Here is a 19,779-nt window from a genome sequence, read left to right as displayed (position 1 = left end):
CAATGCAGATGCTGATCTTGCACAAGGCAGTGTCCAGTCCACTGATGGGGTAAGGCTTGTATGGACAATGTAGAGTCCGTTCAACGCTTGCATGCATATTTGAATATATTTGGCCAATCCTGCCCATTTTCCAGGACCAAACAAGCATCTAGTGATACTGGACTTGCAGGAGACATTGTCCAGTCCACTGATGTGGTAACATTTATATAGACTATGCAAAGTCAAGCAAAGGCTTCCATACACATTAGATTAAATTTGACCTAACCCATCCATTTCCTGGGACAAGCCAATTATCTAATGTGCATTTGGGCCTCCTCATTTTCCTATGACTAATGCTATCTGAGGAGTGAAGGAGGAGGCAGTTTGAATAACTCCAGAACCTTATCCCTTTGTTCACCTGAGAAATAAGCTACTGACAAGGAAGTCTAACAGTAGTTTACTCCTCTTTGAAAATTCATGAACACTCAGCCAAACTGAGCTTGCATATGTATGAGAGATAGATAGCTGCTGGTCAAACACTAAGTTTTATGGGAACATAAAAGGGGTTGTCCCACTAACAAAATACATTTTAATTAATATACCTTATAATATTTGGTTCCATAATTGGATGTGTTGAAAAAATATGCCTCTGCTATATGCTGTCTTATGTTCTGTGTATAACCATGTAGAGCTGCTCCAGTTCATGGTCGGTGCATGCAAAAGCTCCTGGCCAGGGAAGGAAGCATAAAAGAGTATATAGATACACAGCAGGGGCTCTCTGTTACATCTGTCTGTGAGGTAACACATTTCCCTGCTTGTTTTATCACAGGAGTAAGTGTTTCCGCCGTGTCCAGTGGGATCTTCATAAATCAAGTCACCAGAGATTCTACGTCACTGACTTGATTGATGATGAATTCAAAAGGCTGGAGATGAGGAAGAAACATTGGCTTCTATGATAAAACAGGCAGAGAAATGGGTTACCTCACAGAAAGAGGCAGCTGTGAGCCCCTGCTTTGTCTTCTTTATAGTCTCTTATGCTTCCTCCTCTGGCCAGGAGCTGTGATATGCACCAACTATGAACTGGACAGGCTCTGCATTGTTGGACACAGTAAAAAACACAGTACATATCAGGGACACATTTATAAGATTATCTCAGAACAGGAACATTTTTTAACACATTCAATTGTGAAACTTATTATTATTTCAAGGTTTATTAATTAAAATATACTTTTTTTGTGGGACAACCACTTTAAGATAGTGATGTCAAATGCTGAACTTGCTGATTGGCAAGTCCACAGAATGCTATGGGATAATTGCATCACCACTGCCTCCTACTGCTGGGTAACACCTTCATCTTAGTCTGACTCTGCCCATTCAATGTATCCCATAAATTCCCAATATTTTTCTTACCACAAAACTTCTGTTTACAGAATTATTACTTCAATCCATCTCCTTATGCATTGTATATAATATAAAACAGTATGTTACCAGTGTATAGGTTCGGATGAAGAAATATAGTTTGATTATTGGTACATTTTTGCAAAAAAAAAGGTGAAGAAAAAATCTTTAGTAAATCCTTGAAAACAAAGAATATTAGCAGCTTTTTGACCATTTATGTGCCTATTTTTCATTGTATTTCACTACAGTTCTCTGTATCTCAGAACACATGTATCAGTTTGTAAGAGATTGTTTTTTTTGGGCTTATTTAGGATTGATAGTGGGTTTTTTTACAGAGTAATAAAATGTTGTAATTTCTTCAGAGAAGAATAGTCGGATCAATGAAATGCTCTTTGGAAAATGATTGTTACTATATGTATGATAGAATCCCATTACAGTGATGAAGCAACTATCATCTTGTTCTGCAAGAAAATTGTATTATTCTATTGATCTAACTGTTTTGGGACTTTTTTTCAAGTACAATTTTACTTTTCTATGATGTTATGTATTACTGTCCAGCTATTAAACTAATACAGTGAATCATTAGCAAAAATAATTGAAATATATTACGAGTGGAAATAAACTTTGAAAATATGTACAAGTCTTTTAGGAAAAAAACATGTAAAAGTTGAGTAAACCTCAGTAGCTCCATCGTAATGGTTCTCTCACAGTTTAAGTTACCAGCAGTGATAGACATGGGAGGTGGGGTGCTGTAATTCAGACATCCAAAATATGGGCTGTTCATGTAACATCACTTCTGCAACTTATACCGAATCACCGGAGTATTGGTGGAAGCTCAGCAGTTCTAGACTTGGGTAGGAGAGTGACAATTATTTTCAGCATGGCCACCATGAATTAGTGAAAAAGTTAAAAAAGGTTAAAGTCCCTTTAAACTTTCTGCTGTGCTTAATAAATGGTCAAAGATATTGGATGCCACTTATCTTTGGTGAAAAATAGGAATTGCATGGGAAAAGTCTTATTTAACCAACATAAATTATTATATCAGCATGAAGTGTAAAGGTTTAACTGTTATTTAATATTGACCCACCCTTTCTTTAAAAAAGAACAATACTTTATGGAATAGTTATTAAATAACCTTATTAATAAATAACTAATAGAATAAATTACCCATGAATACTAAAGTATTACTCAATATCGTGTATGATAGTGAGTTGATTGAACGGTAGCACACAGCTTTGTCAACATCTGCCTAACAAACCCTGTATCATGCATAAGCCATACTATCTGGTACAACAACAAACATGACTATAGATTATTATATTACGATGTTCATGGTAGGAACTGTCAGCAACCTAAACTATATTAGGTCTAAATTCCATGCAATTCAAAAATTGTCCCTACCTAATGTGGATGTTGGCACCCTAGTAAGAAAATGGTATTGGCGCCCCCTCTCAACATCGGCTTGCGCTTTAATATCCTTGTGTCAGTCTGCTAAACATATTCAAAAATAGGTCATAATGTCCTGTATCTGTTGTGTCATTCAAAATAATACATGTATGACAGAGCTAAACATATAATACACATAAAGATAGAATACATTAGATATATAACCTAGTGTATATGTAAATTGAAAGGGAACCTGTCAGGCGATTCATACCAACCAAACCACGCACAGCATGAATTGCAGTCTGATAGCATGATTGCAGCCAGGTATATTATTCTCTGAAACGCTCTCGTGTTTCAGACAAAATATGCTTTGAAGATCCGGTCGTTGATCTTAGCCAGAAATGTGACCAGTCTATAGCAGCTCCCGGCCGGCTCTTCCCAGCGCCTCTGCAGGTGATTGACAAATCTCTCCCTCACATGTACAAATGAAGATATCTGTCAATCAGATTCCCTTTGACTAGTTCATATGGAAGTATAATGAGTCGATTATATACTTAACTGCCCAACACGTTCACTCGTTCATTAAGGGGTTCATCAAGGGACATGTGGGACCAGGAGGATGTTGGCGGTTATCAACAGTAGTGTTGAGCGAATTTGTTCGGGATTTCAAATTCAGGTTCGTGTTCGGGGTTCCGGCTTGTTCGCACCAAAAAATTGGCTCTGCCCATGAACATCCCTGATTTGCCACACTGTCACGCAGATGTTATCTGCATGATAGCGTGGCAAATCAGGGATGTTTGTGGGCGGAGTCTATTTTTTGGCGCGAACAAGCCGGAAACACGAACCCGAATTTGAAATCCCGAACAAATTCGCTCAACACTAATCAGCAGCAGATCTCGATGTATGGCTGCGTGGAATTTAGGCCTAATATAGTTTTGGATTGTGTTGGCTAATATAGTTTAGGCTGCTGATAGATTCTACCTTGAATACCATAATGATATGTCTGCAGTCATATTTGTTGTTGAAGTTGATATTAGGGCTGTGGAGTTGGAGTCGTGGAGTCAGAGTCGGTGTCAATTTTGGTGGAGTCGGAATTGGAGTCGGTATAAAATGGACAGTAGTTCAATGCAGTTTGTGGGGAATATTTTTTTCATAGGAATTTGGGAACATTATGAAATGTCCTATAAATGTCTGTCCTATTCCTGATGTAAGGGTCTAGACTTTTAGCTGAGATGAATCTGTGCTATAGTAAATTTATCACTTAAACATGAGCCATATATGAGGGAGTCGGAGTCGTGGAGTCGGTGTCATGGAAATTGAGGAGTCGGAGTTGGAGTCGGAGTCAGAGGTTTGGCTTACTGACGCCACAGCCCTGATTGATAGTAAGGCTGATGCATGATACATGGTATATTAGGCAGGTGTTAACAATGCTGTATGTTATCTGTCAGTAAATTTATTTTAATACATGATATTGATTGATACTTTGGTATTTTGGGGTAATTTACTCTATTTATGATTTTGAAATAAGACTTTTTAATAAGTTATAAATAATATATAAGAAAAGTTTTAGCTCAGATCCTAGTTTACCACAAGTGCCATAGGAAAGGAAATACCGAGTTTGTCTTTCATAAAAAATATGATATATATGGCCAGCATAAGACTTATATCAACCTTCCAACATTTGATGCTTACTGACAATGTAATTTGAAAAATCTTTTCACTAAAAGTACTTGTCAGTTCTACTTAATATAATACATCATAGGATTTGAGAAACATTTACATGTTTAAAACCCTTAAGCTTTCCATAAATGAGAAATTCCATCATAAAAAGCAGAACTAGTGGATGACTGTTTTCCATATAAGTTCTCATGGCTACTTGGTATGAATCGAAATAAAGCACTTCCTCACTAGACTCGGTGCAAGGTCACTGGCACTTAAACACTTAACCAAATTAGGTACATTACTTTACTATGCGCATTTGAAAGACATCTTTAAGCAATATCAAGTCCAATGTCCCTTATTTTCAAAATTAGATTCATTGAGCAAAATTATTAGAGACTCTGAACAAATATTCTTTGGATCAGATTACTGTATAGTATCAGCTAACATAGGTTTCAGAAAATATGATGTCCTGAAGGTCTTAGAGAATATCTCATTGACCTACTTCAAATGGATTATGTAATATTCTAAAACCTTACAATATCAAACCGTACAATGAACATAATCCAATATTTCGGAATTTTACTTCAGAGAACCACATGCCCATTCCAGAATAATCCATTGGCTGAATATATCTATACAGTTTTAAGATAGTGAAAGTTGACATTGATATAAATATACTGGGGGGGGTCTCACATTAATTTATATTAATCTTTTTCCTAGCAATTTACATTAAATTTATACATGAAAAACATATTTAACATATGTCATTATCGTGTAATTCAATAAAAAAAAAATTAAATCCTTTTTCTATACACTTTATGATTTTTACTTTATTTTTTTTATTTTATTTTTTGTTTCCTTTGGGCGGACAAGATCAGCCCTATAAACAAACTGATGGGGTATTTGGACAGGGTTTGTCCTTTTAGCCTTAATGGAGAACCATATAATACCACAGCTTTCCTTTAACGATTGCGGGAGGATAAATGTTTGGCTTGACAAGGTACTTAGGAGGCAGCTTCCATATCCCATTGTCTTTGATGAAACAATGGTATATGGAAGCATTAATAGAACGGAAGAATTGGAAATACCCTTTAATTAGAGAAGGTCTGTTATGACCAACCTCAAAGTAACTTTTTTTTTAAGTAAAATAAGACAATTAATCAACAGCCTCCCAAATTTTTTCTCTAGATTTTATATATATTTTTTCCTTAACATTTGAGAAATTCATAGATTGCCACCGAATTTGATCATACAATACCTACAATGTACTAATGTTGTTGCATCCTAATTTGCATCTTCTGTATGGTAAATATATAGTTTTTTAGGGTCCTGAATTAAGAAAATAATGGCATGTGGAATACATTAGCATTGTTGGTGATGGCGCCAGTTGTAGGATTAAATAGGATTTAATTTCTCAAGGTCAATTGAAATATCTTTTTAGCTCGTTAATAACACTGATTACTTTAAAAAAAAAAATTCCTTAATATCTTGAGACTTTTTGATTTATCCCAGCCTAAAGGCCAACTTTGCTTTTTTGCCATTCTATTAAAGATATGTTTAATTTTAGTAATTCTGTTTTAAATATTCTTTAACATTCACTTCACTCTTTTGTCTAGTATGATTTATGGCTTGGGTGTTTTGTGTAGCCATCTTTCACAACTCTTGATTTTTCTGTCAGAAAGAACAATTCATCAGGATGATATATCTACAGTATTTGACCCCTTTGTGGTAATCACTTCAATATTTCTCCTGGTCATGGTGGATGCCGACTCATGTCCTCCTAACCCCCAGTGAAGTTATTGTTGGACTGACATGTATGGAGCAATTTTTTAGAAAGATTAAATGAGAACAATTTACTATGTTCAAATGATCGGGACACTCTGAGCTTAGGGAATTAGCAGTTACACAGTACAGTAGTAACCAGTCAGAAGACTATCGACAGAATTCAATACTGTCGCAACCCAAAAAAATCACTAAAACCAATGGTAAATTATCTTTTTACGGTTTACTGCTGATCCAAAAAAATTTAGAAAAGCTTGATTCCTCCAACAATTATACTCTTGGTATCTACAAAAACTAAATTGTCAGACTTCTTTTCTCTTTTAGGGCAGATGTAATATATAACTTCATGCAATATATTTGTAGCATTTTAGAGGCTAATGTTTGTTGCGACACTTCAGCTTGGCGTGACCAGGCCTGTAGGCTGCTGTTTGGCCGTGGAAATTCAATTCCAATTATGATCATTTTTCATCCTATTAATTACACGCAATTTAATCTTCGATATTTCGTTCAATCAGTAATTATTGTCGTTGAGAGTAAAAGTTTACTAATGCTTACTGGTCAAGACACGATGAGGAGATATTGCAGAGTATATACCATAATATGCAAATATCTACCCTATGCCTAACACGGTAACTTGTAGTAAAACAATGAATGCGTGCAAAAGTTGAATTCTTCTCAGAATAACCCATATTCCTATACCCTATTGGATCCTCATAGTGCCATCCTAGACATCATAAAGGTGGGTCCCTGGAATGTATTAACCGGTTCAGGACCGCCCACTGTACATAAACGTCGGCGCTGCCCGGACTCTGTGCAGCGCCGACGTTTAAAAACGGTGGGTGGTCCCGCAGCGCTCAGGACCCCCAGGGTCCTGCTAGCGCTGCGGTACCGGTTCAGAGCGATAGCTCTGACATGTGGCATCATGGGGACCTGAATGGATCAGGTCCCCATGATGTTAACCTGTTCCTATCTTCTAGATGCCGCGATCCATAGCGATCGCGGCATTTAAAAGATAGTAACAGCTGGTGGTCGGCGATCGGGACCCCCCACATACCTCAGGAGCGGCGGGGATCCCGGTGCTGTGACCTCTGACATCATTGAGACCTGATTGGCTCAGGTCTCGATGATGTCAGCGTCACACCAGCCAATCAGAGAGATCACCAGGGAAGTTTGTTTTAGCAACAAACTTTCCCGGGCGATCTGCCTGATAAATACACTGTTTCTCCTCCGATCTCAGTGAGAGAGCAGAGGAGAAACAGTGTGACAAGAGCTGTGTCAGCCTTGCCACTGTGAAAGTAAAAAAAATAAAATAAAAAAGAAAGTAAGAGTTAGGGTTAGTGAGTCTGTCAGATCAGTCAGTCCTGTCAGATCAGTCCTGTCAGATCTGTCAGTCAGTCAGTCCTGTCAGATCTATCAGTCAGTCAGTCCTGTCAGATCTATCAGTCAGTCCTGTCAGATCAGTCAGTCTGTCCTGTCAGATCAGTCAGTCAGTCCTGTCAGATCAGTCAGTCAGTCAGTCCTGTCAGATCAGTCAGTCAGTCCTGTCAGATCTATCAGTCAGTCAGTCCTGTCAGATCAGTCAGTCAGTCCTGTCAGATCAGTCAGTCCTGTCAGATCAGTCAGTCCTGTCAGATCTGTCAGTCAGTCAGTCCTGTCAGATCTGTCAGTCCTGTCAGATCTGTCAGTCAGTCAGTCCTGTCAGATCTGTCAGTCAGTCAGTCCTGTCAGATCTGTCAGTCCTGTCAGATCAGTCCAGTCAGTCAGTCCTGTCAGATCAGTCCAGTCAGTCAGTCCTGTCAGATCTGTCAGTCAGTCAGTCCTGTCAGATCTGTCAGTCAGTCAGTCCTGTCAGATCTGTCAGTCAGTTCTGTCAGATCAGTCAGTCAGTCCTGTCAGGTCAGTCAGTCCTGTCAGATCAGTCCCGTCCGTTCAGTCCGGTCCGTTCAGTCCAGTCAAAAAATCTAAAAATAAAATGGCCCGTCAGACTTATACCGCAGAGGAGGTGTATGCCCTGCTGTGTTCTGACACTGATGACAGCGCAATCTCAGATGGAGATGTGGATTTTGAGGGCTTTAGTAGCGGCGACACTGAGAGCTCAGAAATGAGTAGTGATTCTGGTCCATCCTCAAGCCCAAGGACCAGTACAACAATAGGGGCAAATAGCGCTACTGGAGAAACGTCTCCAAATCAGGGAACACTGCCCAGTACAAGCACTGTCCCTGCTACTAGTGAATTGGCGCACGCCAGTGTACAAGGGGCTTTGCCACATGATCTAGCATTTCCCAGATGGGAGGCTTCGGATTCGGCTGCTCCATTCAGCCCTGATTTCAACGCCACTCCTGGTATAAATGTGGAGGTGGAAGATTTTGGACCAATTCATTTTTTTAATTTGTTTTTTACAGACAGCTTGCTAGAGCATATTGTCGTGCAAACAAATTTATATGCATCCCAATTCATAAGCCAGAATCCCCGATCTTACTATGCTAGGGCAAATTTATGGACACCAACTAATGTCCCGGAAATAAAAAAATTTTTAGGACTTACATTTGCCATGGGGCTTGTTAAAAAACCGAGCATTCGATCCTACTGGTCCAACCACCCTGTTCAAGCCACCCCTATGTTTTCAGTCATTCTGCCTAGGACCCGTTATGAAATGCTCATGCGGTTTTGGCATTTTAACGACAATAGTCAATGCCTGCCCAGAAATGCCCCAGAACATGACAGGTTATATAAAATTAGACCCATCATTGAAAATTTGTCAGAAAAATTCTTAAGCCTCTACACCCCAACACAAAATATTTCTATAGATGAGTCCCTTGTAAAATTCAAAGGAAGACTGCACCTCAAGCAATTTATCCCATCTAAAAGGGCAAGGTTTGGAATAAAGATCTATAAAATGTGCGAAAGTTCAACCGGATACACATCCGCTTTCCGCATATATGAGGGGAAAGATAGCCAACTAAACCCACCAGGATGCCCTACTTATCTGGGGACATCTGCAAAAATTGTTTGGGAGCTGATAAGTCCATTTTTTCAAAAAGGCTACAATCTATATGTGGACAATTATTACACCAGCATACCCCTATTTAAAAGTCTGGTTGAACACAACATCGGGGCTTGTGGGACCATCCATAAAAACCGTCAGGGGTTTCCACAACCATTGGTCAACCAAAAGTTCCAAAAGGGGCAGTCAGGGGCTGTACGCAACGGAGAGCTGCTTGCCCTGAAATATAGGGATAAGAGGGATATTTTTGTCCTCAGCTCGATCCACACAGATGCCACAAGGGCCACTGTAGAACTAGGATCCACCACTCCGAAGCAAAAACCTGTGTCAGTCATTGACTACAACAAACACATGGGGGGTGTGGACCTTGCAGACCAGGTTCTACAGCCATACCAGGTATCAAGAAAGTCCTATACCTGGTATAAAAAGTTGGTTATCTATTTGTTTCAGGTGGCCACATACAATTCTTTTGTGTTGTACAAAAAAGCAGGAAATTCAGATCCTTTTCTTGATTATCAAGAAAAGGTAATTGAAAATCTTGTCTTTCAAAGTGTTAGCCCCGCTCATCCATTAGAATCTGAGGATGTGAAAAGACTCACTGAGCGACATTTTATTGCACTTATTCCAGCAACGGAAACAAGAAGGAAACCCCAGAAAAGATGTCGTGTATGTACTAAGAGAGGAATGAGGCGTGATACCCGCTACTATTGCCCACAATGCCCATCATTGCCAGCCTTATGCGTCACTGACTGTTTTAAAATCTTCCACACAGAACCACGTTTTTAAACTGTAAAAATGTATCCCAATTTGTCATTCAAACATTTGGTTCATTTAGTGAATGACATATTCGAGTAGAGCTCACTTAATTTCCAGGGGGGGTTCTCCAGAATCTAAACCTTCCATTGCGTGCTTGTTTCTGGAAATCATCCATCGAGTTAAAATGGTCACTAAACCCATAGATGAATTCCCAGAGGGGTGTCATTTCCAAAATGGGGTCACTTCAGGGGGGATTCTTTAGCTCTGGTACTCTGAAAAGTGCCAGAACAGCATAATCCCCCCTGAAGTGACCCCATTATGGAAATGACACCTCTGTGGGAATTCATCTATGGGTTTAGTGACCATTTACCTACTTATTTTCCCACCACTAGATTAATTTATACAGAGGAGTAGATTGTAAAATTCAGTCACTTGTTGTGGGTTTCCTCTGTTTAGGCACCTCAGGGGCTCTCCAAATGCAACATGGCGTCCGCTATCCATTCCAGTCAAATTTCCATTCCAAAAGTCAAATGGCGCTCCTTACCTTCCGAGCCATGCCGTGCGCCCAAACAGTGGCTTTGCACCACATATGGGGTATCAGCGTGCTCAGGAGAAATTGCACAACACATTTTGGGGTCCATTTTTTTCTGGCTGCCCTTGTGAAAATTAAAAATTTGAGGCTAAAGTAGCAGTTTTGTGTTAAAAATGTGTTTTTTTATTTTCACCCTTCAACATTATAAAATTGTGTGAAGCCCCTGGGGGTTCAAAGTGCTCACCACACATCTAGATAAGTTCCTTGAGGGGTCTAGTTTCCAAAATGGGGTGACTTGTTGGGGGTTTCCTCTGTTTAGGCACCTCAGGGGCTCTCCAAATGCAACATGGCGTCCGCTATCGATTCCAGTCAAATTTCCATTCCAAAAGTCAAATGGCGCTCCTTACCTTCCGAGCCATGCCGTGCGCCCAAACAGTGGCTTTGCGCCACATATGGGGTATCAGCGTGCTCAGGAGAAATTGCACAACACATTTTGGGGTCCATTTTTTCTGGCTGCCCTTGTGAAAATTAAAAATTTGAGGCTAAAGTAGCAGTTTTGTGTTAAAAATGTGTTTTTTTATTTTCACCCTTCAACATTATAAAATTGTGTGAAGCCCCTGGGGGTTCAAGGTGCTCACCACACATCTAGATAAGTTCCTTGAGGGGTCTAGTTTCCAAAATGGGGTGACTTGTTGGGGGTTTCCTCTGTTTAGGCACCTCAGGGGCTCTCCAAATGCAACATGGCGTCCGCTATCGATTCCAGTCAAATTTCCATTCCAAAAGTCAAATGGCGCTCCTTACCTTCCGAGCCATGCCGTGCGCCCAAACAGTGGCTTTGCACCACATATGGGGTATCAGCGTGCTCAGGAGAAATTGCACAACACATTTTGGGGTCCATTTTTTCTGGCTGCCCTTGTGAAAATTAAAACTTTGAGGCTAAAGTAGCAGTTTTGTGAAAAAAAGTTAAATGTTCATTGTTTTCTTCCACATTCCAAAAATTCCTGTGAAGCACCTGAAGGGTTAATAAACTTCTTGAATGTGGTTTTGAGCACCTTGAGGGGTGCAGTTTTTAGAATGGTATCACTTTTGGGTATTTTCTGTCATAAAGGCTCCTCAAAGTCACTTCAAATAAGATGTGGTCCCTAAAAAAATGTTTTTGTAAATTTTGTTGTAAAAATGAGAAATCGCTGGTCAACTTTTAACCCTTATAGCTTCCTAACAGAAAAAAATTTTGGTTCCAAAATTGTGCTGATGTGAAGTAGACATGTGGGAAATGTTATTCATTAACTATTTTGTGTGATATATCTCTCTGATTAAAGGGCATGAAAATTCAAAGTTTGAAAATTGCAAAATTTTCGCCAAATTTCCGATTTTTTCACAAATAAACGCAAGTGATATCGAAGAAATTTTACCACTATCATGAAGTACAATATGTCACAAAAAAACAGTCTCAGAATCAGGGGGATCCGTTGAAGCGTTCCAGAGTAATTACCTCATAAAGTGACAGTGGTCAGAATTGAAAAAATTGGCCCGGTCACGAAGGCAAAAACAGGCTCTGGCGCGAAGTGGTTAAAGGGAGAACCATTCATCTGATTGAATTGTAGTACTACAGGTGAATTGTATAGCCGGCTGCAGCTTCCTCTGGGGATAACACCTCAGGCATTTCCCAGATTAGTAATAATCTTCTCTATAAAAAGAGTCATGCTGAGACAACCTCTTTAACCTATGAAGACCTAACTAATTCTGGTTTTGTGCTTTTGTTTGTTTCTTCCTCTAATTACAAAGGCCATTTTTGTTTTTCTGTCAACACAGCTGGACAAGAGATTGTTTTTGTGGAGCATGTTGTAGGTTTGAATGGCACCATTTACTTTACCATATAATGTACTGAAAAACGGGAGAAAAAAGTGAGGTGAAATGGTGAAGGAAAAAAAAGCAATGTCTACATTGTATTCTGATTTGTGTTCTTTTCCGTCATTTATTGAGCATTAACAATGACTTGACAACATGATACTTCTGATCAGTACGACTATAGTGATGCCAAACTTGTAAAGTTTTTATTATGTTAGTAGTTAAAAAAAAAAAAATCTGAATTTTGTAAAAAAAATTGGTTTGTGTCAGTGTCATCATTTTCTGAGACCCATAACTTTTTAATTTTTCTGCTGATTGAAATGTGTGAACGCTGTTTTTTTTTGCGAGGTGAGCTGTAAGATATATTGATATTATTTTGGGGTACATACAATGTTTTGAAAGTTTTATATTACTTTTCTGGGGAGGTGCTGGGACCACAATTCTTTAATTTTGATTTACCATAGTTTACCATATGGGTTTGTTATTTTTTTTCTTTCATAATATGGACTTTTACAGAAGTGGCAATTCAGCTTTTATATACAGTATATATACAGTACAGACCAAAAGTTTGGACACACCTTCTCATTTAAAGATTTTTCTGTATTTTCATGACTTTGAAAATTGTACATTCACACTGAAGGTATCAAAACTATTAATTAACATGTGGAATTATATACTTAACAAAAAAGTGTGAAACAACTGAAAATATGTCTTATATTCTAGGTTCTTCAAAGTAGCCACCTTTTGCTTTGATGACTGCTTTGCATACTCTTGGCATTCTCTTGATGAGCTTCAAGAGGTAGTCACCGGAAATGGTTTTCACTTCACTGGTGTGCCCTGTCAGGTTTAGTAAGTGGGATTTCTTGCCTTAAAAATGGGGTTGGGACCATCAGTTGTGTTGTGCAGAAGTCTGGTGGATACACAGCTGATAGTCCTGCTGAATAGACAGTTAGAATTTGTATTATGGCAAGAAAAAAGCAGCTAAGTAAAGAAAAACGAGTGGCCATCATTACTTTAAGAAATGAAGGTCAGTCAGTGCGAAAAATTGGGCAAACTTTGAAGGTGTCCCCAAGTGCAGTTGCAAAAACCATCAAGCGCTACCAAGAAACTGGCTCACATGAAGACCGCCCCAGGAAAGGAAGACCAAGAGTCTCCTCTGCTTCTGAGGATAAGTTTATCTGAGTCATCAGCCTCAGAAATCGCAGGTTAACAGCAGCTCAGATTAGAGACCAGGTCAATGCCACACAGAGTTCTAGCAGAAGACACATCTCTTCAACAACTGTTAAGAGGAGACTTTGTGCCGCAGGCCTTCGTGGTAAAATAGCTGCTAGGAAACCACTGCTCACCAAGAGAATGCCAAGAGTGTGCTAAGCAGTCATCAAAGCAAAAGGTGGCCACTTTGAAGAACCTAGAATATAAGACATATTTTCAGTTGTTTCACACTTTTTTGTTAAGTATATAATTCCACATGTGTTAATTCATAGTTTTGATGCCTTCAGTGGGAATGTACAATTTTCAAAGTCATGAAAATACAGAAAAATCTTTAAATGGGAAGGTGTGTCCAAACTTTTGGTCTGTACTGTATATATATATATATATATATATATTTTTTTTTTTTATGTTTTTAAGAAACATTTATAAATTAATTTTCAATTTATTTTTAAGACCCCCTAGGGCACTTGAACCCGCAATCATTTCATTGCTTGTACTATAAACTGCAATACTATGGTTTTGCAGTATATAGGGAAATTTACATTCTCCTATGAAGCACACCCATAGGCTGGGCTTTTTAGGAGGACCGAACAGAGTTGCCAACCATCCAAAGATTCCTGGACATTCCTTAAAAATAGGGCATTTTTTTGCCCTGTCCATAAAAGAAAGTAAAGCGTCCGTGATTTCTTTGAAGCTGAAGAAACTTATACAGATTATTTTGACTGTAATTATCATTTTACAGTTTACACTGATTGTAGCTGATGTCTTCATATCAGAATTATGGGATGTAGACATGTATCGCTTATAATCATAATCATTTATTATTTTTTTGTAAAAATTATTGTCTGTCCGTAATTTTTTGATAAGCTCTCCAGAAAAAAATAAAGTCAAGTTGGCAACCCTGGGACTGAGATGGCACTGATGCGGGCCTTCATTAGGTACCCGAATGCCATGGTAACCCATCTGCACCCTATGACTACTTTATAAGGCAGAAATGGGTGCTGATACATGCATACACCAGCAACCAAACCATTTAAATGCTTCTGTCAGTGATTAACAGCAGCATCTAAACAGTTAACAGCAATGATCAGAGCTATCTCTGATCTTCACTGCTAGAGGCATGTCCTGGATGTATAACCCACCAATCAACTGTCTTATGGAGAGCAGGCTCAGCTCCTGGACCTGATCCATACACTCTCACCCTGGCAAGGATATACAGTTACATTCATGTGTGAAAAGCAGTTAACAATTCTCCATGATAAGCCCTGATCAAATCATTGTGGACCTCAGTGCTGATAATAGATTGATTACAGTTGAGCCTTGGAATAATTTGTTATTACTGTGATGAGGGAGTCTACTATACTTTTCATTGAAATACTATTCTTTCTTTGAATATTTAAATGCTAGGAGTTAAATAACAGATTGCAATTATACAGCTACATTCTCATCACTGAACTATATTTATCTGTTGGGGACAAATCAGGTTTTAATTATTATCAGTATTCATAATACAGGGCACATTACAGCAGACTCTAGGCAGCAGCTTAATTATTACCAGCCAGTTACTGAGAGGTCCCTTAAATATGAGCCTTTCTTTATTCATTACGTTATTGAATACTCTTGGGAGATTTAAACATGCTTCTATTTTTTTTTTTACCAAGACTAACAATTCACAGGAACACTGAGATCATTTTATTTTCTGTTTTGTAAAATAGTTGTTAAGTGAAAAAAAAAAAAAAAAATGAAAGTTGCGTTGAACGTAAACCAGATGGAAACGTACAAAATCGCCTTAGCATCTCTAATTGGAAGCACAGTAAAGCTGTAATAGATTCTGCAAATTGCAAACAAAATGCTCTTGTTTACATTACTGTCAATGACTTTAAAGCTTCAACCGGAGAAGCAAATACACATATGTTTATAGTAAATCCTAAAATGTAGAACCCCCGTTTTAGAATTAATTTTTGTCTTTAAATTTTGGATTCATTGCTGTGTGCAAGGATGTATTGAAGGGTTTCCTTAAGAATAGGATTGTGTCTTAAGAAGACTTTGACTCTTCGAAGGATTCCTGGTGGGATTTTAATGACCAGGTAGCATGAGCAAGCAAACTATTACTGTAACATATGCCTTCCTTTAGTCTGCATAATTCTTATGCCGTAAAATTAGCTATGGCTGCGTGACTCAATAGCAACAGCTCATTATTTTATTATTCAGTATTTATTCCAGTGTTTGACGCCTCATGAAATTGCTGCTAATGTGTTATAGAAGGGCAAGTCTGACACAAGTGAGAACAATTTTATTTCCTACACGTTCCTTCCTGCTGGTATGTCCTTCCCTCCCTTGGTAGAAGAAGCAAGAGTAAATAGTTAATTTGCTTCAATTATAAGCCTGTCCTGCTAAATTAGAAGCTGCAGGGATATGGAAAGGCAGAATTACACTTATGAGCTGCCAAATCCTCAGAGCCCAAAAAAACTGATGTCTCTTTCTTGGAGCTACTGTAATTCCATTACTTTTATGTCAAGTCAATCAAATCACTTAATCTTTATTGGTGCTTTCACACTCTTTCGATGTGTTCCTTCATGGTCAGTTTGATGAAAGTATCTTGGGATTAATTAGTAGGTTACTCCCAAGCACCACTGAAGTCTCAATTATCTTAACTTATCTGAACTTTTTGGATTAGATCCTTGTAGTAGCACCACAATGACATTTTCTATGAATTATTTCAAAACTCTTGGATATTATTCTACAGCATGACCCAAGACAATAAGACACTTCAAAGATTCAAACAGAAATTATCATATGAAAAAAGTCCAGAATACTCTTGCAGATTGTAGTAAATTAAAGGCCACATAAAATGTTATTCCATGAAGTGGACCTATAGATGTCTTAGAGGGGTGTCTTCCAGTCATGATCTCTCTCTGTGAGGGCTCGTGCAGACGACCATATTTTCGGCCCGAGTGCGATACGACAAAACATCAGTTCACACTCGGGACTGATGTTATTCTATGAAGAACAAGGATTCCAGAATCAGGATCTTCATTAAAACCACATTTATTAGGTAAGTATTAAAAAAACACATATATAGGAAAAATATGAATAAGAAAAATACGTAACAACCACCCTAGGGAAATGTTATGGGCAAACGCGTTTCAAACAGAAGTCTTTAAAGGGAACCTGTCACCAGATTTGTCATTTAACAACTAAAACCTTATGCAGTGCCTGTGCTGCATTCCATAAATGCCTGTATAGCCCCTTCGCTCCTCGTGTAGACCCCCCAAAACACGGCAGTAGGGCAAAGCATAGTGCGCAGGCGCGAGTCGCAATTTCTGTTTGCAGGCGCAAGATTTCGCTCGGTAGTGTCGATGACATGAGGCATCATCCACGTCCATTAAAGAAGGAGGATAGTGAGCAGCAGCCGGGGGGAGGGATGGAGAGGGCCGAAACCTTGCCCATCGGACCGGATCAACTGGATTACCATGCAGCGCCGGAGAACTTAAAAAGATTTTTGGAGCGCATACAGGAGTAATCAGGGGGTTATATAAGCATTCATGGAGTGCAGCACAGACGCTGAATAAGGTTATAATTTTAGGTCATATAGGACAAAACTGGTGACAGGTTCCCTTTAATCATTGCATACGTATTATTGCTAAATGTGGTTTTAATTAAGATCCTGACATTGGAATCCTTGTTCTTCGTTTAATCCTCCTGTGGCACTGCCAGCCTCCGTGCATCGGACTTCTAAAGTGGGTGAGCTGACTCTTCCTTCATTTATTGTTATTCTACGGGGCCATGCACATATCCAATTTTTCCTTGGACTGAGTCTGTCCAAGAAGAAACATTGCAGCATGTACGATTTGCATCCGATATTCGGATCACACTCGGCAATGCAAGTCAATGAATCTGTGCAAAAAAATCAGACTGCACACAGATGGCATCTGAGTGCAGTCCCAATTTTCACGGACTGGATGAAGTAGATGGAGAATTTTTTTCCATCTTCTCCTCATCCGAGAAAATCGGATCACATTACGACCACACTCTGATCAAACTCTGATCAGAATTTGATCATAGTATGATTAGCATAATCGACCCAATTCTCTCGGAAGAGAGAAAATACTGTTGTGTGACTCCAGCCTAAGTCAGAGTAGAGAACTACAAATAAATAGTGGTAAATTCGGCTCATCCATGTTTTATATGATGATTCTGAGAAAAATACCTATTTGCAGTTTCCTTGATGATTACTTCTAATCTTTATACATTTCTAGAGCTGCTTCTTCTGTAATAACAGCTGATCATGGGGCTAGCTTTAATCTAAAAACATGCATTGTGTGTTATATAGTAGTTTTAATATTTTCTTATTTAAATAAAAATAAAAAAAAAACAGTAAATTCTCCAAAACAAAATGCTGGTCTCATTTTCTTGAAATCTGAAACAATAAAGAATTGACTATATTCCAATGTACAATTATGACAGAAAAGTCAAACAATAGCAAATGACACTATCATCATACTGACTGCGGAAAAGTTTATAGGATCTCATCTGGAGACATAAAAAAGTTCTTAAAAGGATTGCAAGCAATTGGGCCAAATAAGAAAGTAGTATTATTATGATTATTTATTATTATAGCACCATTTATTCCATGGCGCTTTACATGTGAAAGGGGTATACATAAAAAAAAGCAAATACAATAATCATGAACAATACAAGTCAGCGACTGGCACAGGAGGAGAGAGGACCCTGCCCACAGTCTACAAGGGATGGGTGAGGATACAGTAGATGAGGGTAGAGCTGGTTATGCAGCGGTGTGGTGGAGCGAGGGTTACTGCAGGTTGTAGGCTTGTCGAGAGAGGTGGGTCTTCAGGTTCCTTTTGAAGGTTTCCACTGTAGGTGAGAGTCTGACATGTTGGGGTAAAGAGTTCCAAAGTAGGAGGGAGAAATCTTGTATGTGATTGTGGGAAGAGGGGATAAGAGGGGAGTAGAGAAGGAGATCTTGTGAGGATCGGAGGTTGCGTGCAGGTAAGTGAATAATTTTAGATTCACTTCTGTTTAGAAGTAGAGGATTTGCCACTGTCATTGCCACTGTCCCCACCTGAAAAGGATGCATGGTGATCAAGGGGGAACCTGGGCAGCACTGGAGGAAACAATAGGAAAGTATAAGCTTGACGGGGTTAGGTTTAGACCCCTCTGAGTTTGACTAAATAAAAAGGATGGATAACCCCTTTACTGTTGTAAAGGTTGCTCTCCACATTGTGAACAGTTTGTTACTGTTATTCTGACTGTACCAGAGGATTATATCAATGTGAGAAATTGCTTGTTATTCTCATTAATGTGCCCAGTGAAGTCTTTATATAATCTTCTATTTTTAATGTTTTTCATTTGTATTATTTTCAGGTGTATAAGAAGAAAACTGAAGCTGCCAAAAAGGAATATCTAAAGCAACTGGCGGCATACCGAGCAAGTCTTGTATCCAAGGTAATGTCAAATATTTACCACCTCTTACCAATATTACCTAAATAGCTTCTCAAACTTGTTTCTACAACTTGATACTTTTTTGAGGTGTGTTATTTTTAAGAATTTAGCATTTCTTCAGTGTCTAGGACAATCATTAAAAAGCACAGATCTAGGGAAATATTTCTTCTTTCTACCTTTTGAGTTCCACTATATGTGACTACATAAAGGTTATTCTCCTGAATCCTGGCTACAATTGACTACATCCTTTTATCCAAAATGTAGCTATGATGAATACCTAAATCATACAAGTAAAAAACTCCCATTACATTTGAATATGAACATGGAAAATCATTCCATTTTAACGTGACCATTTTGTCATTTGCCACCATTTTGTAACACAAGTATAACTCAGAAACAAAGTAACTATATGGAGTTAGGTAACCTCTAAATGTTGCTTTACTGTTTTGATACATTTATTTAAAACTCAACTTTTGAAATTAACATTGTGTTGTGACCCTAACTGCTTATGAGAGACATCCTATTCATTTCTGTTACAGTTTTCCTTATGAATGCATTAAAGGGTACCTCCAGTGATCTACATATAAACGTCTTCACATATGGGCCTTAGCTTTAAATTTCCAAACTGAAATTAAAAATGAGTTCACTGTACTGCGTATTAGCTTTATTTGTTTATTTCAATATGGTTAAGAGTAAACTTGACTTACAGCAGCCATTTACTCCTGGCTGAGATATTAAAGTCCTGTGATCGCAGCAG

The 19,779-nt window shown here is 38.5% G+C and overlaps 1 protein-coding gene across 2 annotated transcripts in view; it reads left to right on the top strand.

The window, feature by feature from the left end:
- The window catches only part of TOX (thymocyte selection associated high mobility group box), a 336,399-nt gene that overhangs the window by 299,073 nt on the left and 17,547 nt on the right, over positions 1-19,779 (top strand). For both annotated transcript variants that reach the window (XM_073679334.1, XM_073679335.1), the window contains one exon: positions 18,945-19,025. In XM_073679334.1, coding sequence (XP_073535435.1) covers positions 18,945-19,025 — 81 coding nt within the window. The remainder of the gene's footprint in view (positions 1-18,944; positions 19,026-19,779) is intronic.

This window comes from Phyllobates terribilis, unplaced genomic scaffold, assembly GCF_046119375.1.
Source record: "Phyllobates terribilis strain yellow unplaced genomic scaffold, ASM4611937v1 Scaffold_4__5_contigs__length_816908805, whole genome shotgun sequence".
Classification (NCBI taxonomy): Eukaryota; Metazoa; Chordata; class Amphibia; order Anura; family Dendrobatidae; genus Phyllobates; species Phyllobates terribilis.
The sequence above is the reverse complement of the archived record's forward strand: the minus strand, read 5'-3'. Positions and strand labels throughout refer to the sequence as shown.